The sequence below is a fragment of the Podarcis pityusensis genome (assembly GCF_964106645.2).
Source record: "Podarcis pityusensis genome assembly, chromosome: 2".
Classification (NCBI taxonomy): Eukaryota; Metazoa; Chordata; class Lepidosauria; order Squamata; family Lacertidae; genus Podarcis; species Podarcis pityusensis.
Genome location: NC_138029.1, coordinates 20081593 through 20107319, shown reverse-complemented (window position 1 = coordinate 20107319; position 25727 = coordinate 20081593). Strand labels below are relative to the sequence as shown.

Here is a 25727-nt window from a genome sequence, read left to right as displayed (position 1 = left end):
GTTTGACTCCCATGCTGGGCAAAAGATTCCTAGCATTCTGGCTGGAGATGATGGGAGCTGGAAGTCCAACACCATCCATAGCACTACAGGCTCCCCACTGCTGGTTTAGATGAAGGTAGGTAAATTGGTTTCTATCCCAAACCCAAAGAAATGGTGGCACCAGGGCATACACAAAGCCTAGGCCGCCACAACAGGCAGACTGAGAACGACGGAAGCTCTGTTTTAGTAAACAAAGGTGGGCATCTAAACCTTAACATATATGTTAATGGCCTATGGAGAAGTATTCACCGGAAACATATAATTGTCTCTAAGTGTTTGTTTTGAAGAGCGCTGCATGCACAGTTCCTATGCATCATGCAAATGTGGCTTCCATCCATTTATTATTTATTCAGAGTCATCAGAAAGACATGCATAAATAAGCAACATGGGTTTCCATTTCCAACATCCGGCATATTTGAACAACACACAGCGCTCTCCTCCTGGACAAATGTTCGAGAGATGTATTGCAATTTGATCTTGGGGTGCTGCTATATCGACTTCTAAACTCGGGGGGAGGGCACGGGCGCGACGGGACAGCCACGAGAGGACAACGCAAAGCAGCATCTGGCAAGACCTTTTCCTTCATCTTCCCATTTCACAGAGCAACAAAGGTCCAGAGATCTGCATACCCACCTTGGGAGTTGCTGGCTGAGGTCCTCGTTTCATTCAAGGAGGGATTGTAAACAGCAAAAACGAAACAAGCCTACCAACTAATCCTCATTAAGGTGGCAGCAGCTGCCCTTACTGCCAGCTGCCCAATTTAACAAGAAAACGTGAAGCACAGGAAAGAATACCTACCAAAAAAAAACAACCCACAACACCATTACAATGTCGTGCTGGGTTTTTAAACAACAGGTTGAGTTACTGCTCAGATCGTTTCCATTGGGTCAAGTTCAAGTGGGGAAACTGGGCAGGAGTGCAAGGGTTAAGCGCTGCCCTGTTCCCCGCTAGTCCCCAGCCACCGCCGGTCCCTCTGCCCAAGACTGTAGCCTCAATCACATCAACAGTGAAAAACAGGGGCGCTGATGCTGCGATCGCTGTGGCCTGTTTCCCCACGGCCATGTTTCAGACCTTTGCGCCGTAGATCAAGCTTCAGGAGGTTGCAAAAGGAAGACTGGTATCTTTGGGAGTTTAAAGCTAGGGCTGCAAGCCCAGACTGCCTGCGTAACGGTGCTTTTCTGAATGCGTAGATATATAAAAAATAGTCACCTTAAAATTAGATGCAATAAAATTTCCCTATCATAATTTGCATTTCCCCATCCCCACCCCACACATTTTACGAGCCTGTGCACTTTGGTGCCACGTGGCCTTTTGTCTCCGGGATCAACCAAACAGCCCCACCCAGCCTGACTACAAAGTGGCTCCTAATATATTTCGTAGCCTTGTTTTGTGTTTTCTACATACAAGGTTGCCCTGAGCCGTTCACAGCAAACGCCGTGGTTTAATAGAAGGGCTCGTCTAACAGAGCCTCTGCTTTTCACTCGTCCTCCGGGGGCTCGGCAAACCTCAATTGATCCTAAGCTCTTACCCGTTTTAAGGGACAACAGTGCAGAAAGCAGATGTTCGGTGAATTAATTTATCGTACCGAAGGTCAGTGGGGATACTGCGGAGGCAGAGGCTGTGGTTTCAGAGGAGTGTGAAAGGAAATGCTTCAAAAAAAATAAAATGCCTTGCATAGCGTATCATATCGGGGAAACACTCAATCATGCTGAAGAGCTACTGTCCCACCCGCAAGTTCCGTGTGCAATGAGAACATTCCAACAGCATGATGCGCTCTTGTGGGAAAGCCAAGCCAGCTGGCCCCAGTTCTCTTAGCGGCATTGGCGGGTCACCATCTTGACCATTTTCAGCGCCATATCTCCTTGGTCAGCTGGTACCTGTTAAGGAGAGGAACGTGATATTTACTCTCTTTCCATTATTACGTTTTTATTCCACCTTTTCTCCAGAGAGCTCTTACACAAACACACTTCTTCCTGTCTCCATTTAATCCTTGCATCAGCAGCGTGAGGTAGGTTAGGCTGAGAGATAATCGGCTTCATGGCTGAGAGGGGATTTCAACCCTGGTCTCCTAGGTCCAAGCACAGTGGTACCTCGGAAATCGAACGGAATCCGTTCCGGAAGTCCATTTGACTTCCAAAACGTTGGGAAACCAAGGCGCGGCTTCCGATTTGCAGGAAGCTCCTGCAGCCAATCGGAAACCGCGTTGGATGTTCGGGTTCCAAAGAACATTCACAAACCGGAACACTCACTTCCGGGTTTGTGGTGTTCAGGAGCCAAAACGTTCGACTTGCAATGCGTTCGGGATCCAAGCCTTTTACAATGTGGCTGGGGCTTTTTGGGGTTGTTTTTATTTTGATTTTATCTTGTGAACTACCCTGAGACCTGCGGGTATAGGGCGGTCTGCAAACTATTATTATTAATAATAATAATTCTTCAGGACTCTATCACATCATGTTGGCATGCATGGACTGCTATTAACTCTTTTATTATTTGTCTGTCTGTCACTATGCTTTTTTATTATGTTTTTATTATGGATGTTCTGTAACGTGTTTCTAATGTTGTACACTGCCCCAGGATCTTTTGATAAAGAGTGGTATGAAAACTGAATAAATAATAAATAATGATGATAGAAGCAGCTAGAGAGAATGTCACAGGTAGCCACAGCTAATGATTAGTCATTTAGAAAAGAAAAGGGGGGGCAAACCCCAGCTATAATATTATTCATCTCAGGATTTGCTATCATTTAAAGACAGTGATCCAGAGATGCCAGGGTAAGGCTCCCCTCCCCTCCACACACAGTATTTTTTGGCGTAGGTAGAGAACCGTAAGAGAAATCTGAGGCCTACTGATTTCAAGCGCAACAACGGGATTGAAAAATTCCCAAGAAACAAAGGCCGGTGCAATCTCATCATATCACTATCGTCTAATGAAAGGTCTCAACTTATGGGAGCCTGCCATCTTGAATAAATTATCCAATCATCATTGTGCCCGCTCCACGCTTCCACACTGTAAGAAACAGAACTGCAGCGACTACTGCGACATCAAGAGATTTGTCTCTTGCTGGCAGTTGGTGATTTCAGGATTTTCCCTAACTACCTACAGGGTTTAGTCATTTTGACATGGCCCCTTAAGGACAAAGCAGTTGTGTTCGCTTCCCTTTCCCTTTCATCCTTTGTAGTTCTTATTCAGGCCCAGGCAGGTACCATAAGTATAAAGGGCCCCTGGACGGTTACGTCCAGTCAAAAGCGATTATGGGGTTGCGGCCCTCATCTCGCTTTCAGGCCGAGGGAACCGGCGTTTGTCCACAGACAGCTTTCCAGGTCATGTGGCCAGCATGACTATACCACTTCTTGAGCAACGGGACACCGTGACAGAAACCAGAGCACATGGAAATGCTGTTTACCTTCCCGCTGCAGCCATACCTATTTACCGTATTTTTTGCTCTATAAGACTCACTTTTTCCCTCCTAAAAAGTAAGGGGAAATGTGTGTGCGTCTTATGGAGCGAATGCAGGCTGCGCAGCCATCCCAGAAGCCAGAACAGGAAGAGGGATTGCTGCTTTCACTGCATAGCGATCCCTCTTGCTGTTCTGGCTTCTGAGATTCAGAATATTTTTTTTCTTGTTTTCCTCCTCCAAAAACTAGGTGCGTCTCGTGGTCTGGTGCGTCTTATAGAGCGAAAAATACGGTATCTACTTGTACTGGTGTGCTTTCGAACTGCTAGATTGGCAGGAGCTATGACAGAGCAACGGGAGCTCACCCCGTCAAAAGGGATTCGAACCGCCGACTTTCTGATTGGCAAGCCCAAGAGGCTCAGTGGTTTAGACCACAGCACCACCTGCATACCAGAAGTAGCCTAGCCTTGGCTCGATGATAAACAGCCCCCAACCCTATTTCAAGTGCCTTTTTGTGGAACTGTTATGACTATAAGCCTGGTCACATATAACCTATTGGTTTTTATGTATTTCTCTCTCTTAAACACACAGGCCTGAAGAAAGATACTTTGCAGCTTGAAATCTTCTAGCAGTATTTTATAAAACCAGCTGGACCAATAAAAGGTTTCAACTCAATTGTTCCGTGTTCCTTGTTCTGTGAAATATTAAGACGGCTATTATAATTATTTCCTTTGGCACCTTGCATTGGAGCATAAGTGAAGATTCTCCATACGGTGCTAAATCCCTGCTCTCCGAGTCATTGCACCCAAAAATGATGTACTGCGACTGCCAACAAAGTAACTCCTTGAAAAGACTGCAACAGGAGCATCCAATTTAAAGCAATCAAGTCTCCTTTATATTCCATTTTGTTTCTTTCCCAAGGCATATGAGTTAACTTACCATGTGCCCAGCTTTCAGAATCCAGAAAAAGTCCAGGTTTTCATAGGACTTATGGAAAGCAGCCGTCGCTGTGGATTCTGATCCTACATATAAAGGCTTCCACCTTTGCGCAGTAAACTTTTTCAGCATGGGCCACTTCAGTTTCCGCAGCCATGCTTCCTGGCCTAAAGAGATAATTGGGGGGGGGGGGAGAGAAAATGCTCATGTAAGAGAGAGGTGTCCTGTTTTGCCAGACATCACACTCCACAAAAAATGGTGGCAGTAGCGGGAAATGTCCTTATTGGGTTTTTCTGCCTGTTTTAGAAGACCCTGGAATACCACACTTTTCCCCCAGCCCTGCAATAATCAATATACAGTGGTACCTCTGATTACGTACTTAATTCGTTCTGGAGGTCCGTTCTTAACCTGAAGCTGTTCTTAACCTGAGGTACCACTTTAGCTAATGGGGCCTCCCGCTGCCGCCGTACTGCCGCTGCCCGATTTCTGTTCTCATCCTGAAGCAAAGTTCTTAACAGGAGGTACTATTTCTGGGTTAGCGGAGTCTGTAACCTGAAGCGTCTGTAACCTGAGGTACCACTGTAATCAATTTAAATGAACAAAAAAGAGCTCCATAGGAAGCCTGAAAGGGGGTAAAGTTAAAGGACCCCTGGACGGTTAAGTCCAGTCAAAGGCGACTATGGGGTTGTGGCGCTCATCTCGCTTTCAGGCCGAGGGAGCCGAGTTTGCCTATGCCTGGCATAGAAACTTGTTTTTCATTTAACCCTGCGGTATACATCTCTGCTCATCCCTTAGTACAGGTATAGGCAAACTTTGCCCTCCAGATGTTTTGGGACTACAACTCCCATCATCCCTAGCTAACAGGACCAGTGGTCAGGGATGATGGGAATTGTAGTCTCAAAACATCTGGCGGGCCGAGTTTGCCTATGCCTGGACTTGACAATGGGTGGATCTACACACGGGCAGGGGGGACCACTATAAATAAGTCAGAAATTAGATTATAACAAAAACTAAATAAAAAACCCTATGGAAAAGGGCGTATAAAAAATTCCTGCTCTCTGGCGCCATCTGGTGCTGCATGTTTATAGCACATTCAAATCACTGTTTCTTTACTAACGTAGCCGAGTCCAGTATCTTAGGAAGGCAAGCCGGAATTGTTAAGAAACTGTAGTTTGGGATTGGACATTACAAACTGCATTCTCCTCTTCATGGCTGTACTGAGTGACAGAGGACAGAGCACTCGTGCAAGAAACACTACCGACTGGCACTGAATCCAAACCAGAATGAGGAACCAAGGGCAGGAATATTGAAATAGAGTGACTCAACCGGCAACAGGATGAGATGTTACAAAAAGGTGGGTTGCCAACTACCCGAGGAGAACCATGACACTATCAGGGAATCATTTAAGACATTTCTAAGCAACTGGCGCGTGCACACAGAATATGCCTGTGACTTCTACAGTCACCGCCTCTCGTCTCCACCCTGTCTTTCCTGATACTAACAATTATAGTCTCTGGAACCGCCTTCAAAATTACTTTTCTAAATTGGCTGCTGCGGATTCACCTCTTCCTGGCAGGTTGTTTGCATCTTAAATGCAAACCCAGAGGCGTAGCGTGGGTTGTCAGCACCCAGGGCAAGGCAAGTAATTTGCGCCCCTTAGAGTGAGTGAGCCAGGTAGGGGCAGAGAGCTGCGAGTGCGAGCGCGCCCCCCCCCCCAGATGTTGCGCCCGGTGCGGCCGGCCCCCCCTGCACCCCCCACGCTACGCCACTGTGCAAACCTGAGCCAGCAAGCTTGTTCCCAAGTCAGGTCTCCACAAACCATGTTGCCTTAGGTGTAAAGAGATAACGACATAAAAGTGGATATTTGAATACAGTGGATGCTCCGGTTGCGAACGTGATACATGAGGGATGCATCTTCGCAACCTGCAGCGGCGCATCTGCGCACGCCCAGGTTGCGATTTAGTGCTTCTGCGCATGTGCGACTGCCGAAACCTGGAAGTAACCTGTTCTGATACTTGCGGGTTTCAGCGGTCCATAACCCAAAAAACACACAATCAAGCATCTGTAACCCGAGGTATGACTGTATAGGTTTTGTACATTTTGCAGAAGTTCTTGTTTTAGCCTAGGACAAGACAACCTGGTTATACAGTGGTACCTCGGGTTAAGTACTTAATTCGTTCGGGAGGTCCGTTCTTAACCTGAAACTGTTCTTAACCTGAAGCACCACTTTAGCTAATGGGGCCTCCTGCTGGCGCCGCGCCGTCAGAGCACAATTTCTGTTCTTATCCTGAAGCAAAGTTCTTAACCTGAAGCACTATTTCTGGGTTAGCGGAGTCTGTAACCTGAAGTGTATGTAACCTGAAGCGTATGTAACCCGAGGTACCACTATAATCCAAATATTTGGGCAGGCATTCAAGCATGCTTCCAGAAGCCTGAGTTCTCATGGCTACAAGTCAATCTGTGTTCTCAGGGAATTGATCATATTGCCTTGTGATCAAACAGGCCCTGAAAGCCAGTCAGTTGTGTATATTATCAACTGCACACTCAGCCTGAATGGCTTATCAGTATTGCACATGTTTGCAGCTCCTCTTAAGCTGGGTTGATAGACAGCTGCAGGAGGTGGGAGGAAGCAAATATTAAGTTTCTAGATCTTATAGCTTTGAAAACATGGAGTAACGACTGGTGAAGTCTCAGAATGGGGCACAGCAAGTATTTGAACACCTTAGCAAGCAACTTTAACACTTACACCAAGGTTTTACAAACGTGGACCACCGGCTGTTTTTGAACTACAACTCCCATCATCCCTAGCTAGCAAGACCGGTGGTCAGGGATGATGGGAATTGTAGTCTGAAAACAGTTTGGGAAACCCTGCTATATAGTATCATGACTGTGAGACGCAAATGGGATTTCAAAAATGCTACACTTTGCCTATATCGTCATCCTCCCTATCTCAGAAATATCCTTACCTATGGTAGAAACGATGAGATCCAACTGTCCATTGTAGACAGTAACATTGACGTTGGCTGCCAGCAAGTCGTCTACGATATCTATTACATTCTTCATGAAGTCTTCAGCCATATTTGCAAACACGTCTTTTGACTGGCCTGGAAGAATGATGGCAAAAACATTAAGAGATGGGGCAAGGAAAGGAAATATAATCAGTGTGGCTTTACCACTCATGGGGCCAGGCCCTGAGTTATCCGAGTCAGTATGATATACTGCTAAGGAGAAGTAGAACATTTTATGTGTTGGAGAAGAAATCAGAACATCCAGTGGCATGTACTTTCTTTAAGAAACAACAGTCGACCACCTTCCATTTTTTTCTGTGCAAATAAAACTGCGTATCAATTCCAACAATGAATTTGCATTTTTTTAAAAATAGAAGTGTGAATTTTAAAGTCTTCATGTATATACGTTCTTCTCATTAAACCGAGAAAAGTAATTGAGAAGAATATACTTCCACGTGCTCTCTTAAAACTAAACAAGCCTGCCAAGAGAGAAAGAGTTTTCCACCAAGGTTCACAACTGCCATCAGGTCAGAATGTAATTTAGAATCAACGGCTTGCGTCCAACTAAGTACTACTCAGAGTAAACCCATTGACATCAATGCAGCTAAGTTATGTCCAATAATTTCAATGAGTCTACTCCAGGGGTCAGCAAACTTTTTAAGCAAGGGGCTGGTCCACCGTCCCTCAGACCTTGTGGGGGCCAGACTATATTTTGAAGAAAAAAAAATGAACAAATTGCTATGCCCCGCAAATAACCCAGAGATGCATTTTAAATACAAGCGCACATTCTACTCATGTAAAAACACGCTGATTCCCGGACCGTCCACAGGCCAGATTTAGAAGGCGATTGAGCCGGATCTGGCCCCCGGGCCTTAGTTTGCCTACCCGTGGTCTGCTCCAAGTATGACTAAGATTAGATGCAATCCACAGGGTGGTTGTCCATTAAGGTTTACTCAGAGTAAACCTACTGAAACCTAGGCATGTCCATTAAGTTTAATGGGTCTACTCTTGAGTAAAACCTAGTTGACTATCACCCATTGGTTGGGATCTTGAGTTTCCTTCTGCCCATGGAACACTCCAACCAGCAGAAAGGGGAGGCAATTTTAGTAGATACTTTCTTTCCCCACTGCTCCCCACAAATCTGCTCTGGAGCACTGGGGACAAGTGGGGCTGCAGCAGGGCCGGATTTAGGTTTCATGAGGCCCTAAGCTACTGAAGGTAATGGGGCCCTTAATAAGTAAGTAAGTAAGTAAAATATTTAATATAATTATAATATTTCTATATAGTACTATAGTAGCAAGTGGGCGTTAATAGGGAACTGCACTAGTAAATAATAATATAGACCTACTAAATAATAAGGGACGTGGGTGGCGCTGTGGGTTAAACCACAGAGCCTAGGACTTGCCAATCAGAAGGTCGGCAGTTCGAATCCCCACGACTGGATGAGCTCCCGTTGCTTGGTCCCAGCTCCCTCGGCCAATAAAGCGAGATGAGCGCCGCAACCCCAGAGTCGGCCACAACTGGACCTAATGGTCAGGGGTCCCTTTACCTTTACTAAATAATAAAGATGAATATTTTTCTGAAGTAATTTTATAATGAGATCAAAATAAACAAATTATGTATTACATGAAACCAATCACTAGGCATAAGACTCACACCCTTAGTCTATGCTGCCTGATCATCAGTCTACAAGCACTCTTTAATATTAGATAACAGGTACAACAACTTGGCCGACGTACAACTCTGCTGCACTGCAGTCTGCCATGCATCCAGTCCAGGCAAAATGTAGGCACCCTATATATAGAAATGAGCAAACCAGTGATATTTTAGGGAGCAGGCTAGCAGGCGGGGCCCATGACTTACATCATAGGAACCTACACAACACAAAAACACTTGTTGTGTATAGGTTTTATTCTATTTGTTTTTTATCTTATATTTTGGAAACGTACATCCAGTTTTTTCCCCTTTAATTTTCTTGGGGGTGCCCCAAGAGAGCTATAGCTTGTTTAACTTATACATAAATCTGGCACTGGGCTGCAGGGGGGTGGGGCTTTTGATGGAAGCCACTTCTGCTCTTCGAACAGGTGGGATCTTCCACTGGATCACAATTTCTTTCTTTGTACAGTGGTACCTCTGGTTACCAACTTAATTCGTTCCAGAGGTCCGTTCTTAAGCTGAAACCATTCTTAACCTGAGGTACCCCTTTAGCTAATGGGGCCTCCTGTTGCTGCCACGTGATTTCTGTTCCTGGGGCAAAGTTCTTAACCCAAAGTACCACTTCCAGGTTAGCAGAGTCTGTAACCCGAAGTGTTTGTAACCCGAAGTACCACTGTAGAAGGTAACTCAAGAATCCAGTTCAAAAAGTGGAAGAGTTACAGTGGTACCTCAGGTTACATACACTTCAGGTTACAGACTCTGCTAACCCAGAAATAGTGCCTTGGGTTAAGAACTTTGCTTCAGGATGAGAACAGAAATCGTGCTATGGCGGCAGCAGGATGCCCCATTAGCTAAAGTGGTGCTTCAGGTTAAGAACAGTTTCAGGTTAAGAACGGACCTCCGGAACGAATTAAGTACTTAACCCGAGGTACTTAACCCGAGATATAGGGAAACAGACTGGAAATGCTCTATCACAGGCATAGGCAAACTCGGCCCTCCAGATGTTTTGAGACTACAACTCCCATCATCCCTGGCCACTGTTAGGTAGGGATCATGGGAGTTGTAGTCCCAAAACATCTGGAGGGCCGAGTTTGGCTATCCCTGCTCTATCAAAAGGCCCACCCCCTCAATTTTCCAGAGATCAGAGTATACAAAATACTGCTTATGATACTAGGAAATTTTCAGCTTTATTCCAGAAGTTATGGCCCTACCTCCCCACTTGACATGGTCTGGAATTATTTTCAGCTTCTTCCTGATGGGCCCGTTCATCAAATCACTCAACTTGTCCTTACTTTGATGTTGTACATGACGCTGGAAGAGTTTCACTTATGGAAAGAGAAGGGGAGAGAAATAGAGAAAGGCTTTTATTGGAGACTGCATGAGCCGGTTTATCTGGAAAGATGATGCATATTAATTATAGAGCCTAAATCCTCGCCCTTCAGTTGCAAGAACTGCAGGGCGATTCCTAGTAGGCCAAAAATTTAAAAACCAACAAAACAAAAACAGCCTACTATAGCTTGGGGGGAATCAGACAGCGTGAGACAGCAATAAAACATCCCATAAGTGGCAGCAGAATCAAAACTAATAGCTAAAAGACAAATTAAAAAGTCATGGCTTGGCACCGTCATGCAATTTGGTGCTAGGAAAGATTCCCCAGGAGAAATATTTCCTTTCCTTGGTCATATGACCTGTCTAGTCATATGACCCAGTGCAGCATCCAAGGCCATAAATGAGGCCTTGCGTGGAAAAACATGGAAATTCCCAAATCTGCCACCAATTGTGACGGTTGGAGGAAATGTGTCTGGGGCACAAAGATATTTCTGGCAATGATAAACCTGCCCTCAAATAGGGCATTTCCCTCTGAACTTACACACAGGGACTGTTTCGCTTGCAATGGATGCAGCAGCTGTAGATGAAGTAGTATCCTGAGTCAGAATGTTATAGAAATTCACACCATTCGTGTACTAGAAAAGAAAATGGAGAATGCAGTGAGGAGAGCGAGAATGAGAGCTTCTCACCAGAAGACATCAGTACACCTCAGCTTTATACAGCTCTGGGTTTTCCCACATGACAAGTCAAAAGTCAGCTTTTCGGTGGGGGAGAATGAGCTTTTTAAGGAAGGCGATTGTCCAAAAAGTTGTTGAGGGGTTTTTTTTTTTTGACACACACTTCCTGGTTCTGTTTGCAAAAAAACCAGACCTATGGCAACCCTACCACAAGTCATGAGTTGAGTCTTCTTTGCACCCAGTCATCAAACTGTCTCTGCTTCTTCAAAACTACTAAACCAGGGGTTGACATCCTCTGTGGGCCAGACCGGTGCAGCGCGACGCCGGAAATTGTGTCTGTGCATGCTCAGATGCCGAAAATCGTGCCTCTGCAGAAGCGATTTTCGGCGTCTGGGCATGTGCAGAAGCGATTTCCAGCACCGTGGACATAGGTAAAGGTAAAGGGACTCCTGACCATTAGGTCCAGTTGTGGCCGACTCTGGGGTTGTGGGGCTCATCTCACTTTATTGGCCAAGGGAGCCGGCGTACAGCTTCCGGGTCATGTGGCCAACATGACTAAGCCACTTCTGGCGAACCAGAGCAGTGCACGGAAACACCGTTTACCTTCCCGCTGGAGTGGTACCTATTTATCTACTTGCACTTTGACGTGCGTTCAAACTGCTAGGTTGGCAGGAGCAGGGACCGAGCAATGGGAGCTCACCCCGTCGCGGGGATTCGAACCGCCAACCTTCTGTTCGGCAAGTCCTAGGCTCTGTGGTTTAACCCACAGTGCCACCCACGTCCCTCACCATGGACATGCACAGATGCAATTTCCGGCATCTGGGCATGCGCAGAAACAATTTCCGGAGCCGTGGAAGAGAGTACCTGTGCCGCGCTGAGCTGGTTTAGTGCAGCGTGCAGGGACTCGCTGAGTGAGCGTCTCAGTTCGGGGGTGGCTCATGGGCCGGTTAAGCGACCTTCATGGGCCACTTCCGGCCCACAGGTCTTAGGTTGCTGACCTCTGTCTAATCTGCTCACACAAACTCCTTACAAAGCTTACCTCCTCTATGGTATCTTCGGCCTTACTCCAAAGCAATGTAGCCAGCTTGAATTGCCTTTTATTCATCGCATCAAGGACCTTTTTGGCAGCTGTGGTCACTTGTTTCAAACCTTTATCGTCAAGGTAAGACTGCAGTACAAAATAGGGAAAATGAACATACATGAAAATCATATGACAGATGTGTTGACCACCCTGCCATATGCTGGGGACAAGGTACCTATACTTTCAAGAAGACAGTCCTCTATGAGAAAGGCGTCCTCTATTCAAAAGGATGTGTGGTCCAAGGATGGGTTAAAGATCAAGAACTATAGAAAAGAGACAGCAGGGACCCTGAAGTTGCTTATCAACACTTAGCACCCCGAGAAAGGCCAGGTAGACACCAAGTCATAGTATTCTGCACTAAGGTAGGGCATATTGTGTATTTCAAAAATTTTATCTATACACTTAAATTAGCACATGTAATTCTTATGCAAGTCCGAATCCTCTTTTATTCGGTGATGCCTGAAGCTCCATACATACCATATCTATAAAGCACCCCACACAAACACAAACTGGGAATTGCAGTTTACTTATCACAGAGTTTAACAAATGACAACCTGAAGGATTATTTGGGAGGGCGGGAGAATGTGCTTTAAATGTATGGTGTGTACACAGTATAAGGGGCCGCCCTAGCATCTGAGAGTACTGCAGCCCAAACAAGAGGGAGTAGCTTTTGCATTTCACATGAAAATATGACCGTCTGCCTATGGAAATACAAGGATTCTGGGCTGGATGGGCCTTAAGATATGACGGTTCTCATGAAAAAGTAAAAAACAAACTGCAAAAAGCATGGACCGAGTAAACACTTACAGTGCTGTAAAGGTAAGGTCCCCAGGAAATCACAGAATCTAAAGGGTAAAAAAGAAAAATCATGAGTCTCCATGATGCAATAGACTTCCTTAACAGCCAGCTAAATTCACTCCGGCTGAAAAAAATCCCTGATTACAAGGACGACAGGAGAGATGTTCTCAAGACTCCCATTAACATACCTAGAGGAGAAATCCACGAATCGCCAAGTGCTACACCCAGAAAATTGCACTTTATGGTCCCAGCTTGAACAGCCTTTGAAAAAGAAAAAAAAGTCAACAAGAGTTAGTGTAAAATGAGATCTACACCAATACAAACAATATGTAATATTTTGAGTAGGGCACCAGCAATTTGACAGTACTGCCTTCAAGAACACGTGGACCTATAAACAAGGCCTGTAGATTTGGGGTGCTGTTTCAGAGCAAACAGAGAGGCAGCCAGTATAGTCGTACCTTGGTTCTTGAACAGAATCCATTCTGGAAGTCCGTTTGACTTCTGAAAACGTTTGAAAACCAAGGTGTGGCTTCCAATTGGCTGCAGGAGCTTCCTGCACTGAATGAGAACCTGCAGAACCCGCGTCGGACATTTGGGTTCCAAAAAACATTCGCAAACTGGAACTCTCACTTCCGGGTTTGTGGCGTTCAGGAGCCAAAACTTTCAAGTCACAAGGCGTTCGAGAACCAAGGTACGACTGTTTTCCACAACTGATGGCAACGGTGGCGGATGATTATTAGCTAGCACCCATGAGAAGAGCCATGTTGCTAAGGAAGAATCCAATCTCTTTAGCACAGAGATGGGAAACCTGTCACCCTTCAGACTCCATCGGCCACAGCCAGCATGACCAATGGTCAGAGATGAGGGAAGCTGTAGCCCAGTGACCTCTAGAGGGACACAAGTTATTGCCTCCCCGCCTTCAGGGAAAGGTTTGATCCATGTACCTTATGCAGTTCCAAAGCGACGCCAGCAGCCATTTTGCCTCCGTACGATTCTGAAAAGATGTAGAAAGGTACTTTCTACAAGAGAAATCCCATGAAAGCAGTTAAGGTTTTGACCACCGTACATTCTATTCGCCCGCCCCTCGTCTCCAAACAGACAAAAATAAAAGTTTTGATGTTTCCTTCCTCCCCAAACGCACCGGAAATTGAACTACAGTGGTGCCCCGCAAGACGAATGCCTCGCAAGACGGAAAACCCGCTAGACGAAAGGGTTTTCCGTTTTGGAGGTGCTTCGCAAAACGAATTTCCTATGTGCTTGCTTCGCAAGACGAAAATGTCTTGCGAGTTCCTGCGGGGTTTTTTTCCTTTTTCCCAAGCCGCTAAACCGCTTATCAGCTGATCGGCTAAGCCGCTTAACAGCTGATCGCTAAGCCGCTTATCAGCTGATCCTTAAGCCGCTTATCAGCTGATCCTTAAGCCGCTTATCAGCTGATCCCCTAAGCCCGCTAAGCCGCTAATACTGTAGCGCTAATCCGCTAAACCGCTAATGGGCTTGCTTCGCAAGACGAAAAAACCCGCAAGACGAAGAGACTCACGGAACGGATTCTTTTCGTCTTGCGAGGCACCACTGTATCCTGAGGAGCGAGGCCAGATTATAAAGTCTTCACTTCCATTTGCAATCATTAAGGGTAAATAAGGCCACAGGATAGTGACCATATACATCACTGAACAACTCCGGTGTGACCTAGAGTCAGGGATTATGGTAACTGTAGGGTCCCCTCTGAGGATTTGGTCATCAGATTTTTGCCACATTCTCTTTCCAAAGATAAAAACTCCTCCACTATAAACTAAGTATACCAAATTGGATTGATGTGCATGAGATCTTATGAATGCCGGTTTTCACTTCTGAAAAACCAAGGACTAGAATATTATTTCATCCGACTCGAAGGAACCCAGGGTACCTAGTTCCTCCATTTCATTCTCGCAATAACCCAGTGAGGTACAATGGGGCCAATCACTCTCAGCCTAAGGTTACCAAATGAGCTGAGCAAGGATTTGATTTCCTCAGACTTCCTCAAACACATTGCCCAATTTGAGGAAGCCGAGAATGTGAAGCAATAAGTGCAAAAGAGCAGGAAATAAACCAAGTGTTGAGACTCTCATGCTCCAATCCCTGTACTCTACAATGGCTTTGGAAACTCTCAAACCTTTCTGGAAAGTCATTCGGCCTAGTAACTGAAAAACACAAAACTGGGATTCTAAAATGGACGTATACTTCCCCTTTTCATCGAGCGTCATTTGCAGGGCGGGGAAATTCTCAACACAAGAGGGGCATTCAGATGTCATGATAAAACGATGGCTTATTGGGACAGGAATGAGCTACATGAGCTCCTCCCATCTCTCCCGATTTCCGGTGTATTTCCTTTGATTCATCATAGTTCAGCATTCTGTCTGAACGCCAAACTGAGATTGATCCCAAGTATAGTTTGTTACAACAACCCACCGTCATAACCCTTGGTTTAAAGACTTGCCAATTTTTCAGATTAATGGCAGTTTGGGGTCTGGAGGAACACTAAACTGTGGTTAATCAAACTGGAAGTAAAAATACTTCCAAATTCTACCATGTAACCAATGACCTCATGTCACACACATCACGGCAGGGATGGTGGGTAGAGATAATAGTGTCATAAGTAATCGCCATAATATGTACATTTGACTTCAAAATGTTGGACACTCGATTCTTTTCTCTTTTTTTAAATATTTTTTTGATTAGATTTTCCACCGTGATAACACAAACCACAAAGCAAGATGATACACAAAAACAGAAAAAAAGAAAAAAGAAGAAAGAGAAAAGGAAAAGGAAAAAAGGGGGGAAAGGGGGAACAATAAACAGATAAACTATAACAACAAACTTAATTCTTCACAAATCCAACCTTTTAAACATCTTGGTTGACTTCCTCAAATCCCTCCCTTCTGAGTTTCCTTGTAATTAAAAGTAACAGCTTTCCAATATCATTATTAAACTAAAACAATTTCAATTATAGTCCATCTTACTCACTTTTCTTAAAATTCTAAATCCCATTTATTTAATTGTAACTTAATTTAATCCTAGGCTTATTTGTTTATTTCAAGTAATTTCTATTTTTTTATATTACATGGACACTCGATTCTAGGCTCGTGTGGCCATTCAGTGGACTACTTGCAGCTCTAGCTGTAGAAGTAACATTTCCTACCTAATACTTAAAATTATTCCATCCTTATCTGGTTACTTGCCTGGAATTCGGGCTTAGACTTGAAGAATTCTCTGAGAACCACCATCAGGTCCGTGGAGACTGTGCAGAGATTTGTGGCGTACGCAAGCGTATCATTCACATAGCTGAATCCAGTGCCAACAGGGTTATCGACAAACAGCAAGCTTGCTGTCTGCAGCTGCAGCACCAAAAGAAAACAGAGTAAGCCTTCTATATATACATCGGCAAAACACACACACAGAAAGAGAATAAGCAGTAGTGTGGCTAAAGATGACTTGACAACAGAGCAAAGCATGATTGTGCATTTGGTAAAGAAAAACCCTCCCCAAAGTTCCCACATTTCCCTTTTCCATCAGGTTCAGATGTTTGCAACAGATAGATTCAAACTGGGCAAAACAAGGAAAATAATTTTGATGCCCCGTAAGTGGACTGTTCCTCAGAGCCATAACTACTGGGTGTGTGTGTGGCTAGCCAGGTTTTTTTGGCCCAACTAAAGCCTCCAGAGAGGTGCCATTGAGGCTCCCAGCCTCTGTGTGTGTGTGTGTGTGTGTGTGAGTGTGTGTGTGTGTGCGCACGCAAATGTGTGGGGTGTGCAAACCAGGTCTTTGACCCGGGTGAAACAAAGCCCATTTTTGCTCCTCCTGTTCCAGGTTATTGTTTTTCGACTGCATTGTTTGAGGTTTTAGAAGATGGTGTGTAAATATATATACGAAGAAAGCCACAGTACAAACTCTTTAATGTACGCTTGCAAGTTTTGACTATCAGCATAAGCAGCAACAAGCCTTTGAGGCTAGCTAATCTTGTGAAACACACACACACCACCACAACAACAACATTGACAATGACTTTTACCACCCACATAATGTACAGAAATTAAGCAAGTGAGGCTTTTCCTGGAATTACAATTCCATTTTTCACTCAGGATGATGTTTCACCCACTTCATTTCTGTTTGTTGGGCTCGTTTAAAAGGATCAGAGCCAGTTAAAACTTCCATTGTTTGGTTTTTATCACATTTTTAAAATATAATTTTCATTATTACCGTTTCCAAAATCACATTCACATTCGAATATATATTTCCACCATTAATATCTTTTTTTATGACAAAACATTCAACGACTTCCCTTCCCCTTCCCCAATTCCTTTAATTTCCTCACCATTCCTGCACATTCTTACATGTCCTTTTAGTTTATTTTCTCCCTTTATTCTTCCTTTTTTATATATTATACCATTGAATTTACCTTAATCCTGCTAGCGTTTTCACCTGTTTACAGTTTTTCCAAATAGTCTCCTTTTTATTGTTGCAAACCACGATGACACATTTCTGCGATATAGCAGTATTCAAATATTTTTACAAATAAATGACTAAATAAAATAAGTGCCAACTCTGGTTCCAAGATGAAAACATGCAGGAAGGATCCTAAAGCTCACATATTGTATGGGCAAAGGAAAACAGAAACGGGAAACAGAAACTGCAATATAGTATGATCAACTGCAACGTGCAGAGATCATGATCTGGAAGAGCCATTCGTATTAAATTCCATGGGACACACTTTTTCCTGCTTAATCTCATAATCATGTGAGCAAGCATGGTTAACTCCTTAGACAGCAACGGGTGGGTGGGTAGGAAATGAATCTTCTAGTCACAAGCCATGATACATACCCAAGTTGTCTTTCTTGGCTTTAGATCACTATCTAAAGGGCCAATCTCTTCAAAGTTTCCGAATCCTGTTCCTGAAGCCCCCGGGCCACCCTGTGAAGCCACACAGATTAGGGAAAAAAGCAGAGAAAAACAGATTATAAACCTTTTATAGCCCTTCCATTCTTTGTCTCCACAAAATCCCTGTGAAGTAGGTCATCAGAGGTAGATGGTTTCTCCTATGGCTGAACATGGATTGCGTTTCCTCAGCAATCACTGCAAGATGTTAAACTACAACTCCCATCATCCCTGACCATTGGGCTTTACAGTCTGGCACTGATGGGAGTTGGAGTCCCAACATCAGCCAGTAGGGCTGGGCGATATCTGGTTTTCAACATTGTGATGTTTCACTAGCTAAAACATCACAATATACTGATCTATAACAATGTCCTAGGACCTAGGTAAAAGGTAACGGATTCATGGACAGTTAAGTCCAGTCAAAGGTAACTACGAGGTTGCGGCGCTCATCTCCACTCTCAGGAGTCAGTGTTTGTCTACATACAGCTTTCCAGGTCATGTGGCCAGCATAACTAAACCGCTTCTGACGCAACAGAAAACCATGACGGAAACCAGAGCACATGGAAATGCTGTTTACATTTCTGCCGCAGCGGTACCTACCGTATTTTTCGCTCCATAAGACACACTTTTTTCCTCCTAAAAAGTAAGGGAAAATATCTGTGCGTCTTATGGAGCGAATGTGTGGTCGATCGCTGGCTCCCTTTCCGGCCCCGGCCCCTTGCCCAGGCCTCCATTGTTGAATGTTCTGCAGACGGAGGCTGTTTGTTTCCCCAGCAACATGTGATTGGCTGATTAGATTATATGTCTGGAAACTGTAGAAACAACTCCCTTTCCTTTCCTAAAGAAGCTGCAGAACTGTGAGTTTAACCCTATAAAAACAGGATTTTTTCCCTTTGCAAAGTAAGCTCAACAACTTTGAGCTGATCCTCAAAAAAATGGGCTTTCCCCCTTTCCTCCTCTAAAAACTAGGTGCGTTTTATGTTTAGGTGCATCTTATGGAGCGAAAAATACGATATTTATCTACTTGCACTGGTGTGCTTTCGAACTGCTAGGTTGGCAGGAGCTGGGAAAGGACAATGGGAGCTCACTCTGTCACAGGGAATCGCCAACCTTCTGATCGGCAAGCCCAAAAGGCTCAGTGGTTTAGACCACAGCGCCACCCGCTGCTGACTGCTGCAGTAAACTGATAGCATAATCCTTCTGCAAATCACACCCCATATCCTGCCCGAACTTACCTGAAGCCACATGATCAGAGGGAGCTGCGTGAAATTCTTCGCAGGGCTGTCAGCATAGTACAGCCACCAGAACATGCTGGCGTTGGGCCTGACAGTGACATACCCCCATGCCTGCTTCGGTTCTTTTGGTTCCTCTAAATACACAGCTGAAAAGGAGGAGGAGAAAAAACACCGGTTGCTACACTTTATAGAAAGGTGGTGCATGCGCTTGACATAATAAATATGGACAGGAACCCTTTTGACTCCAGTACAGTGGTATCTTGGGATGCAAACAGGATCTGTTCCGGAGCCCCGTTCGCATCCCGAACGGAACGCAAGACACGACGGCGCGTCTGCGCATGCCACGTTTTGCCGCTTCCGCGCATGCACGTGACGTCATTTTGATCGTCTGCGCATGCACAAGTGGCGAAACCCAGACCGTTACTTCCGGGTTGCCACAGAGCGCAACTCGAACGCCCTCAACCCGAAGCACATTCAACTCGAGGTATGACTTTACCAAGATCAATGTTCGGCCCATTTCAACACACAAAGCTGCTTCTTCTATCACTGTGTCAATGATTCTTGAGAAACTGCTACTTGTGCAATGGGTCAGGCTGGTATCGTACAGTGCAACTCAAATCCATAAAGGCAGTTGCATGCCAGATCGTCGCTGAAAAATTACTAGACACACCCTCGCAAAGGATTCTTAGGCAATTCAGACAAACCACAAGGCTGAGGTCAGAGTATCTGCAGAAGCCCAGAGGCCTACTCTTAGAGACGTTCAAGGCTACATTGCAAAAGGGTATTTGGTGTGATTTAAAGCAGGCATAGGCAAACTCCAGCTCTCCAGATGTTTGGGACTACAATTCCCATCATCCCTGACCACTGGTCCTGTTAGCTAGGGATGATGGGAATTGTAGTCCCAAACATCTGGAGGGCCGGAGTTTGCCTACGCCTGATTTAAAGCAATAATCTGGGTTGTATTCCACACAGCGCTAAGATGAACATTCACCGTAAGGATTTCTGCTTGCGCAACAGAACAACCTCCCACTCTCCTCCAAGCCACCTAAATATATTTGGGGGGTTCCTCTGGAGTAGATTTGGGGATGGTGCAGGGGACACACAGGGAAAGGAGAAGGGGGGCAAGTCCCATTGTGCATCAGCGCAAACAACCATAACTTGGATGGGCAGTCACCTCAGTTGGGACTGGACATTTCAAGAACATTGCCAGCAGAAGAGAGGGGCGGCAAAGGCAGCCTACAGCTCCTTCCGTAAAGTCTTGTGAACAGCTAGGATATTCCAGGCACAACCAATCAGGGAAAGGAGATAACTAATTGACCTTCACCCCCACAGCTGTGTACTTTACCATCTCGCTTGGATTATATCTCAGAATCTGTCACGTTACTCAGAGGCACTGGGTGTTCTGTCCACACCCCGGGAAGCTATGTATTTTTCCTCTGGCATCCCAGAGCACTGTTACTCTGGGACAATACATAAATATATTTATGCATTCAGCTTTCTGAAATGAAAATGCATGTGAATAAGAGGTTGTGGTCTGGTTCACACATCCAGCAAAAATGAGGTGGCGAAATGACTTCTTACCACTTTGGACTTACTAAAGTGGTACCTCGGTTTTCGAACAGAATCCGTTCCGGAAGACCGTTCAAGTTCTGAAACGTTCGAAAACCCAAAGCTCAATAGCTGACAGCTAGGCCTCAGGATCTTGCACTCCGCGGAAGCCACGTGCCATGTTCAACTTCCAAGGCGTGTTCGAAAACCGAAGCATTTACTTCCGTGTTTACGGCATTCGAAAACCAAAATGTTCGTCAACAGAGACGTTCGAAAACTGAGGTACCACTGTACTTCAGACTGCATGTAGGGCATTTCTGAACGCTCCTCCTCTTAAGAACTCCCTAGAAGAAATCGAACACATCGGGAAGAAACACATCGGGGAGAAACGTTCTGTATGTTATCTCCCTGCTGTGCTAGTTTTGTGCTTGCAGAGATCACGCACACAACATTCAGTAGTGCGGCTCTCCATTTACAGTCAGAAGAGGCAGACCCATTTTACCATCTCGTCCTACTAGATCAGGCTTCCTCAACCTTGGCCCCCCAGATGACTTGAGACTACAATTCCCAGCATCCCTGACCACTGGTCTTGCTAGCTAGGGATCATGGGAGTTGTAGGCCAAAAACATCTGGAGGGCCAAGACTGAGGAAGCCATTACTGCATCAGGTGGCCTGGTGTGGAGCTGTTTCAGCAAACAGGAAGGGTTGTCACATTTCAGTCTCGCCCCACTAACTGCAGCACACAGCTTGATAAACACAGGCGTAGAAACCAGCTCCTAGGCAAGTTTTTGCCATGTAGGCTTCCAATAAAACCTTGATTGCCACTCTCTGCATTCCACCAATAGGATTCAGCCTTCCTCCAGAAACTGATGCCACAACAGTCAATGCAATTGCTCTGGGTGAGAGTAGCCTCCCCACCCATCTGTAGGTGTAAAGCTATGGTTGCGAATGGACTACTCCCAGAAAACGGTGCCACCTTTTTCTCACGTGGCTGTTATGAACTCTTTCAGCAGAAATTCAGCCAGAGCCGGCCATCGCTCCATCTCTATGCTGGGAATCTAATCCCCTGCTGAATGCAATTAATTGTTAAATCTAATGGTGAGGGGGTGGAAGTTTGACAAATTTAGTCCCAGAGAGTAAAAAATGTACACTGTGTGTGTTTCTATACCTTTTTATTTCCCTGTGTTCCATGGGATTTACTCCTATGAAGAATGCACAGGATGGTCACTTTGGAAACACAGGGCAAATCCTGCAAACACGCAGAACTTTCACACATACATTTATTTCTGATTTATTGACCAATTTGTAGACTGCCTTTTAAGGGAACAGTTACCTTCCTATCACTAATTGCAAAGTATAAACATGTAACGAACAACGTGGAGTTAAAAACTGGATTACTGCCCATAAAAATGAGCAGAAGTCATCAGTACAACAATGGACATGAATGGAGACTGTCACATTAAAAAGGTCAAAGATGGGGAATGAATTCCACAATCACAGGGCCACCACCAGAACACCCTTGCTCTGGTACCCATCACTCTAATGCGGGCTTCCTCAACCTCGGCCCTCCAGATGTTTTGAGACTACAATTCCCACCATCCCTGACCACTGGTCCTGCTAGCTAGGGATCATGGGAGTTGTAGTCCCAAAACATCTGGAGGGCCAAGGTTGAGGAAGCCTGCTCTAATGTCTTTCACTGTTGAGACAGATACATAGCTAATGGCCAAGGACAACAGGAGTTAAAGGTCAAAATCTGGGGTGCCACAGTTCCCCATTCATGTGTTGGCTAATGTGCTGCAGCAGGGGGCATCATGAAAAGTGCCTAGTGTGGATATTCAATGGGGTGCCCTGTACTTGCTTTTAGGCTCCAAGTTCCCACCATCTGTGAGCTCTGGCCATATTAGCTGGGGCTGCCAGGAGCTGAAGTCCCATAACATCTGACTGCCCCCCACAAAGACTACCCCTGCGATACTGACAGCTATAGGGTTAGACTGCAAAAGAGGACATCGCCCCGGCACTTTTAGTCATGGTGCACACAAGGGGATTTCAGCTCTTCTTTCCCTAACAGGCTGCATAAATACTACAATGCAGTAAGTTTTGACCTCCTAAAATTCCTTTTCTTCCATTCAGACATTACAGGTACAGGGGCCCCATCCTCCTTTTGCATTGGTACATCCAGAGACAAGGGCTGGGTGTGGGTAGAGAGGATCAGGTGGAGGATAACCAACCCATCCGTTTAGGGGTTCCAACCAATGTGTTTCACTACAGAGAGCTACAGGGATCAGCATCTGAACCATTGCAGAGATCACCCGGCTTGAAAGTAATCAAGGCCACCAGGCAGAAAGAGCTTCTCTGTAAAAGCAAACTCATTGTGCAATCCTATACCCAGGACTTATGTTAAGGAGGGCGGGACACGCAGCTGTTTTCCTCCTCTGGCTCTGTCTAGCACAGGGGTCACCAAAGTGTATCTTGCCTGGGCCGGATCGGTCCTGCGGGGATCCCTCCGTGGGCTGGATTGCGTGCACCCGCAATTTTAGCACAGCACACGAGCGGGCAACTTGGTTTGGGGGCGACTCATGGGCCAGTTCCGGCCCATGGGCCTTAGAAGAAGAGTTTGGATTTGATATCCCGCTTTATCACTACCCTAAGGACGTGGGTGGCGCTGTGGGTTAAACCACAGAGCCTAGGACTTGCCAATCAGAAGGTCGGCGGTTCGAATCCCCACAATGGTGTGAGCTCCCGTTGCTCGGTCCCTGCTCCTGCCAACCTAGCACTTCGAAAGCACGTCAAAGTGCAAATAGATAAATAGGTACCGTTCCGGTGGGAAGGTAAACGGCGTTTCCGTGCGCTGCTCTGGTTCGCCAGAAGCGGCTTAGTCATGCTGGCCACATGACCCGGAAGCTGTACACCAGCTCCCTCGGCCAATAAAGCGAGATGAGCACCGCAACCCCAGAATCGGTCATGACTTGACCTAATGGTCAGGGGTCCCTTTACATTTACCTTTTTAAGGAGTCTCAAAGTGGCTAACGTTCTCCTTTCCATTCCTCCCCCACAACAAACACTCTGTGAGGTGAGTGGGGCTGAGAGACTTCAGAGAAGTGTGACTAGCCCAAGGTCACCCAGCAGCTGCATGTGGAGGAGCGGAGACGCGAACCCGGTTCACCAGATTACGAGTCTACTGCTCTTAACCACTACACCACACTGGCTGACCCCAGGTCTAGCAGATTTGGGATGGAATGTCTTAACAACAGTTGTTTTAAATTACTTTCTTTTGACCCCAAGTGCTCGGAAAAATCTGTCAAAATCTCTACTTTTAGCTAAGTATTTTTATTTATTTTCTTGATGGGGGGGGCAGCTGCCCCCACCTTTGGCTACACCTATGATCCGATAATCAGAAGCAAACCCCACTGAATCCGACAGGTATCACTCCCAGTGTACAGGGTTGCAGCGGCGGGCAGGGGAATGCAACCCAGATGCAAATTCCTTAAGATATCAGCATGGGCGTAGCGGGGCGAGGGGTGGGGAGTGCAGCTGCCCTCCCCCTAAATCAAGTAAATAAAAATGCTTAACTAACTGACCAATTGCATTGCAGATAATTTGGTTCTGCCTCCCCAACAGAAACCCTGCCCCCCCCCATAAAAATAAATCCTGGCTATGCCCATGGATACGAGGGGACCCTGCTTCCAAAGAGATGTAAGCAGCTGGGAAATAATAAGTAAGCGTGCATTTACAGTTCAGTTTAATTGCGAATAATAACAACAAATATTCATACCCCAGCCGCTCTGGGCGGCTCCCAACAGAATATTAAAAACGCGATAAAACATCAACCATTAAAAACTTCCCCAAACAGGGTTGCCTTCGGATGTCTTCTAGAAGTCAGATAGTGGTTTATGTCCTCTAGTAAGAGCTTAAAACAACACACACGAAAAAGCCAGGCGCTCAACTGCAGAGGTCAGTTCCCCTCAAAACTCACCTGAGCCCAAAGTGGCCAGAAAAAACAGCGCGATCGCCTGCGGCAGTTTCAGCAACATCTCTGCTCTTGCCCCGCGATTTCCTGGCTAGCGGTCATATGACTCTGCCTGCTTGTCAGCTGTTTCTGCGAGAGGGAAGTGCGCCTTTTTATTTAAGGGAACCGGGCGGGCGGCAGAGCCGGGTAAGAGCCGCCCCCTTTCCGCCTTAGCCGGGGAAGTGCGGCCGACGATTGATTTCCACTTGCCAGTTCCTGCAAGCTTTGCGCGTTTGCACCGTGGGTGGGGCGAGCGTTTTGACACTCCGCGGGAAGATGGATGAGGAACACTTCGTTTCGGCGCCAGCAAGTTTGCGCGGAGGAATGCCAGCAGCACGCTGTCAAACATGCAGGTGCTTAATTACGTCGGGAGCAATTTGGTTATGCAAATGAGAGAGCTGAGGATCTGCTGGGTTTCGCACCCGATCGTGCTGCAGTACCAGTTTCCTGCGTGGCTGACGCAGCTGGTTTTGCCTAATCCGTTTCGCTCCTTTGCTCTCTGTTTTGTTTTTGTTTGTTTGTTTGTTTTTGTATAATTTTCATTAAGTTTTTCAGTTTTACATTTTAGAATATTCATTTAAACCACCTTAAAATTATCAATGACTTCTTTTCTTTCCATGGTTCATTTTGCATGCCATAAATCCCTGCATGTTTCACATAAACTAAATCATTTGGTATTCCATTCTTACATCCATCAAAACTTATCTACACAGTTGAATTTATCTTAACGCTGCCAACGTTTTCAAGTGCACACAGTTTTCACCCATATATTCAATAAACATTTTCCAATCTCCTTTAAATGTATGTTCCACTTGTTCTCTTATTCTTTATGTTAAGTCTGCAAGCTGTGCATATTCCTTCAGTTTAAGCTGACATTCTTCTTTAGTTGGGACCTCGCTCGTTTCCCATTTTTGGGCTAACAAAACACGGGCTGCAGTAGTAGCATACATAAACAGTCTTTTTTGACCCCTGGGAATTTCCATCTGGATTATCCCCAACTAAAAGGACTCTGGGTTTTTTGGGAAATTACTTTTAAACATTTTTTTCAATTTATTATAAATTATTTCCCAATACTCTTTTGCCCTTTTACAAGTCCACCAACCTTTGCTCTC

The 25727-nt window shown here is 45.5% G+C and overlaps 1 protein-coding gene across 1 annotated transcript; it reads right to left on the bottom strand.

The window, feature by feature from the left end:
• Window positions 1-363: 363 nt before the first annotated feature.
• SCPEP1 (serine carboxypeptidase 1) lies at window positions 364-24769 on the bottom strand. Its single transcript, XM_080994817.1, has 13 exons — window positions 24583-24769; window positions 19062-19207; window positions 17773-17862; window positions 16130-16289; window positions 13863-13933; window positions 13107-13179; window positions 12928-12965; window positions 12079-12207; window positions 10904-10997; window positions 10245-10358; window positions 7336-7473; window positions 4373-4536; window positions 364-1916 (listed from the first exon to the last, which is right to left on the bottom strand). The coding sequence occupies exons 1-13, from the start codon at window positions 24638-24640 to the stop codon at window positions 1851-1853; spliced, it is 1341 nt and encodes a 446-aa protein (XP_080850943.1). The 5' UTR covers window positions 24641-24769; the 3' UTR covers window positions 364-1850.
• Window positions 24770-25727: the final 958 nt, after the last annotated feature.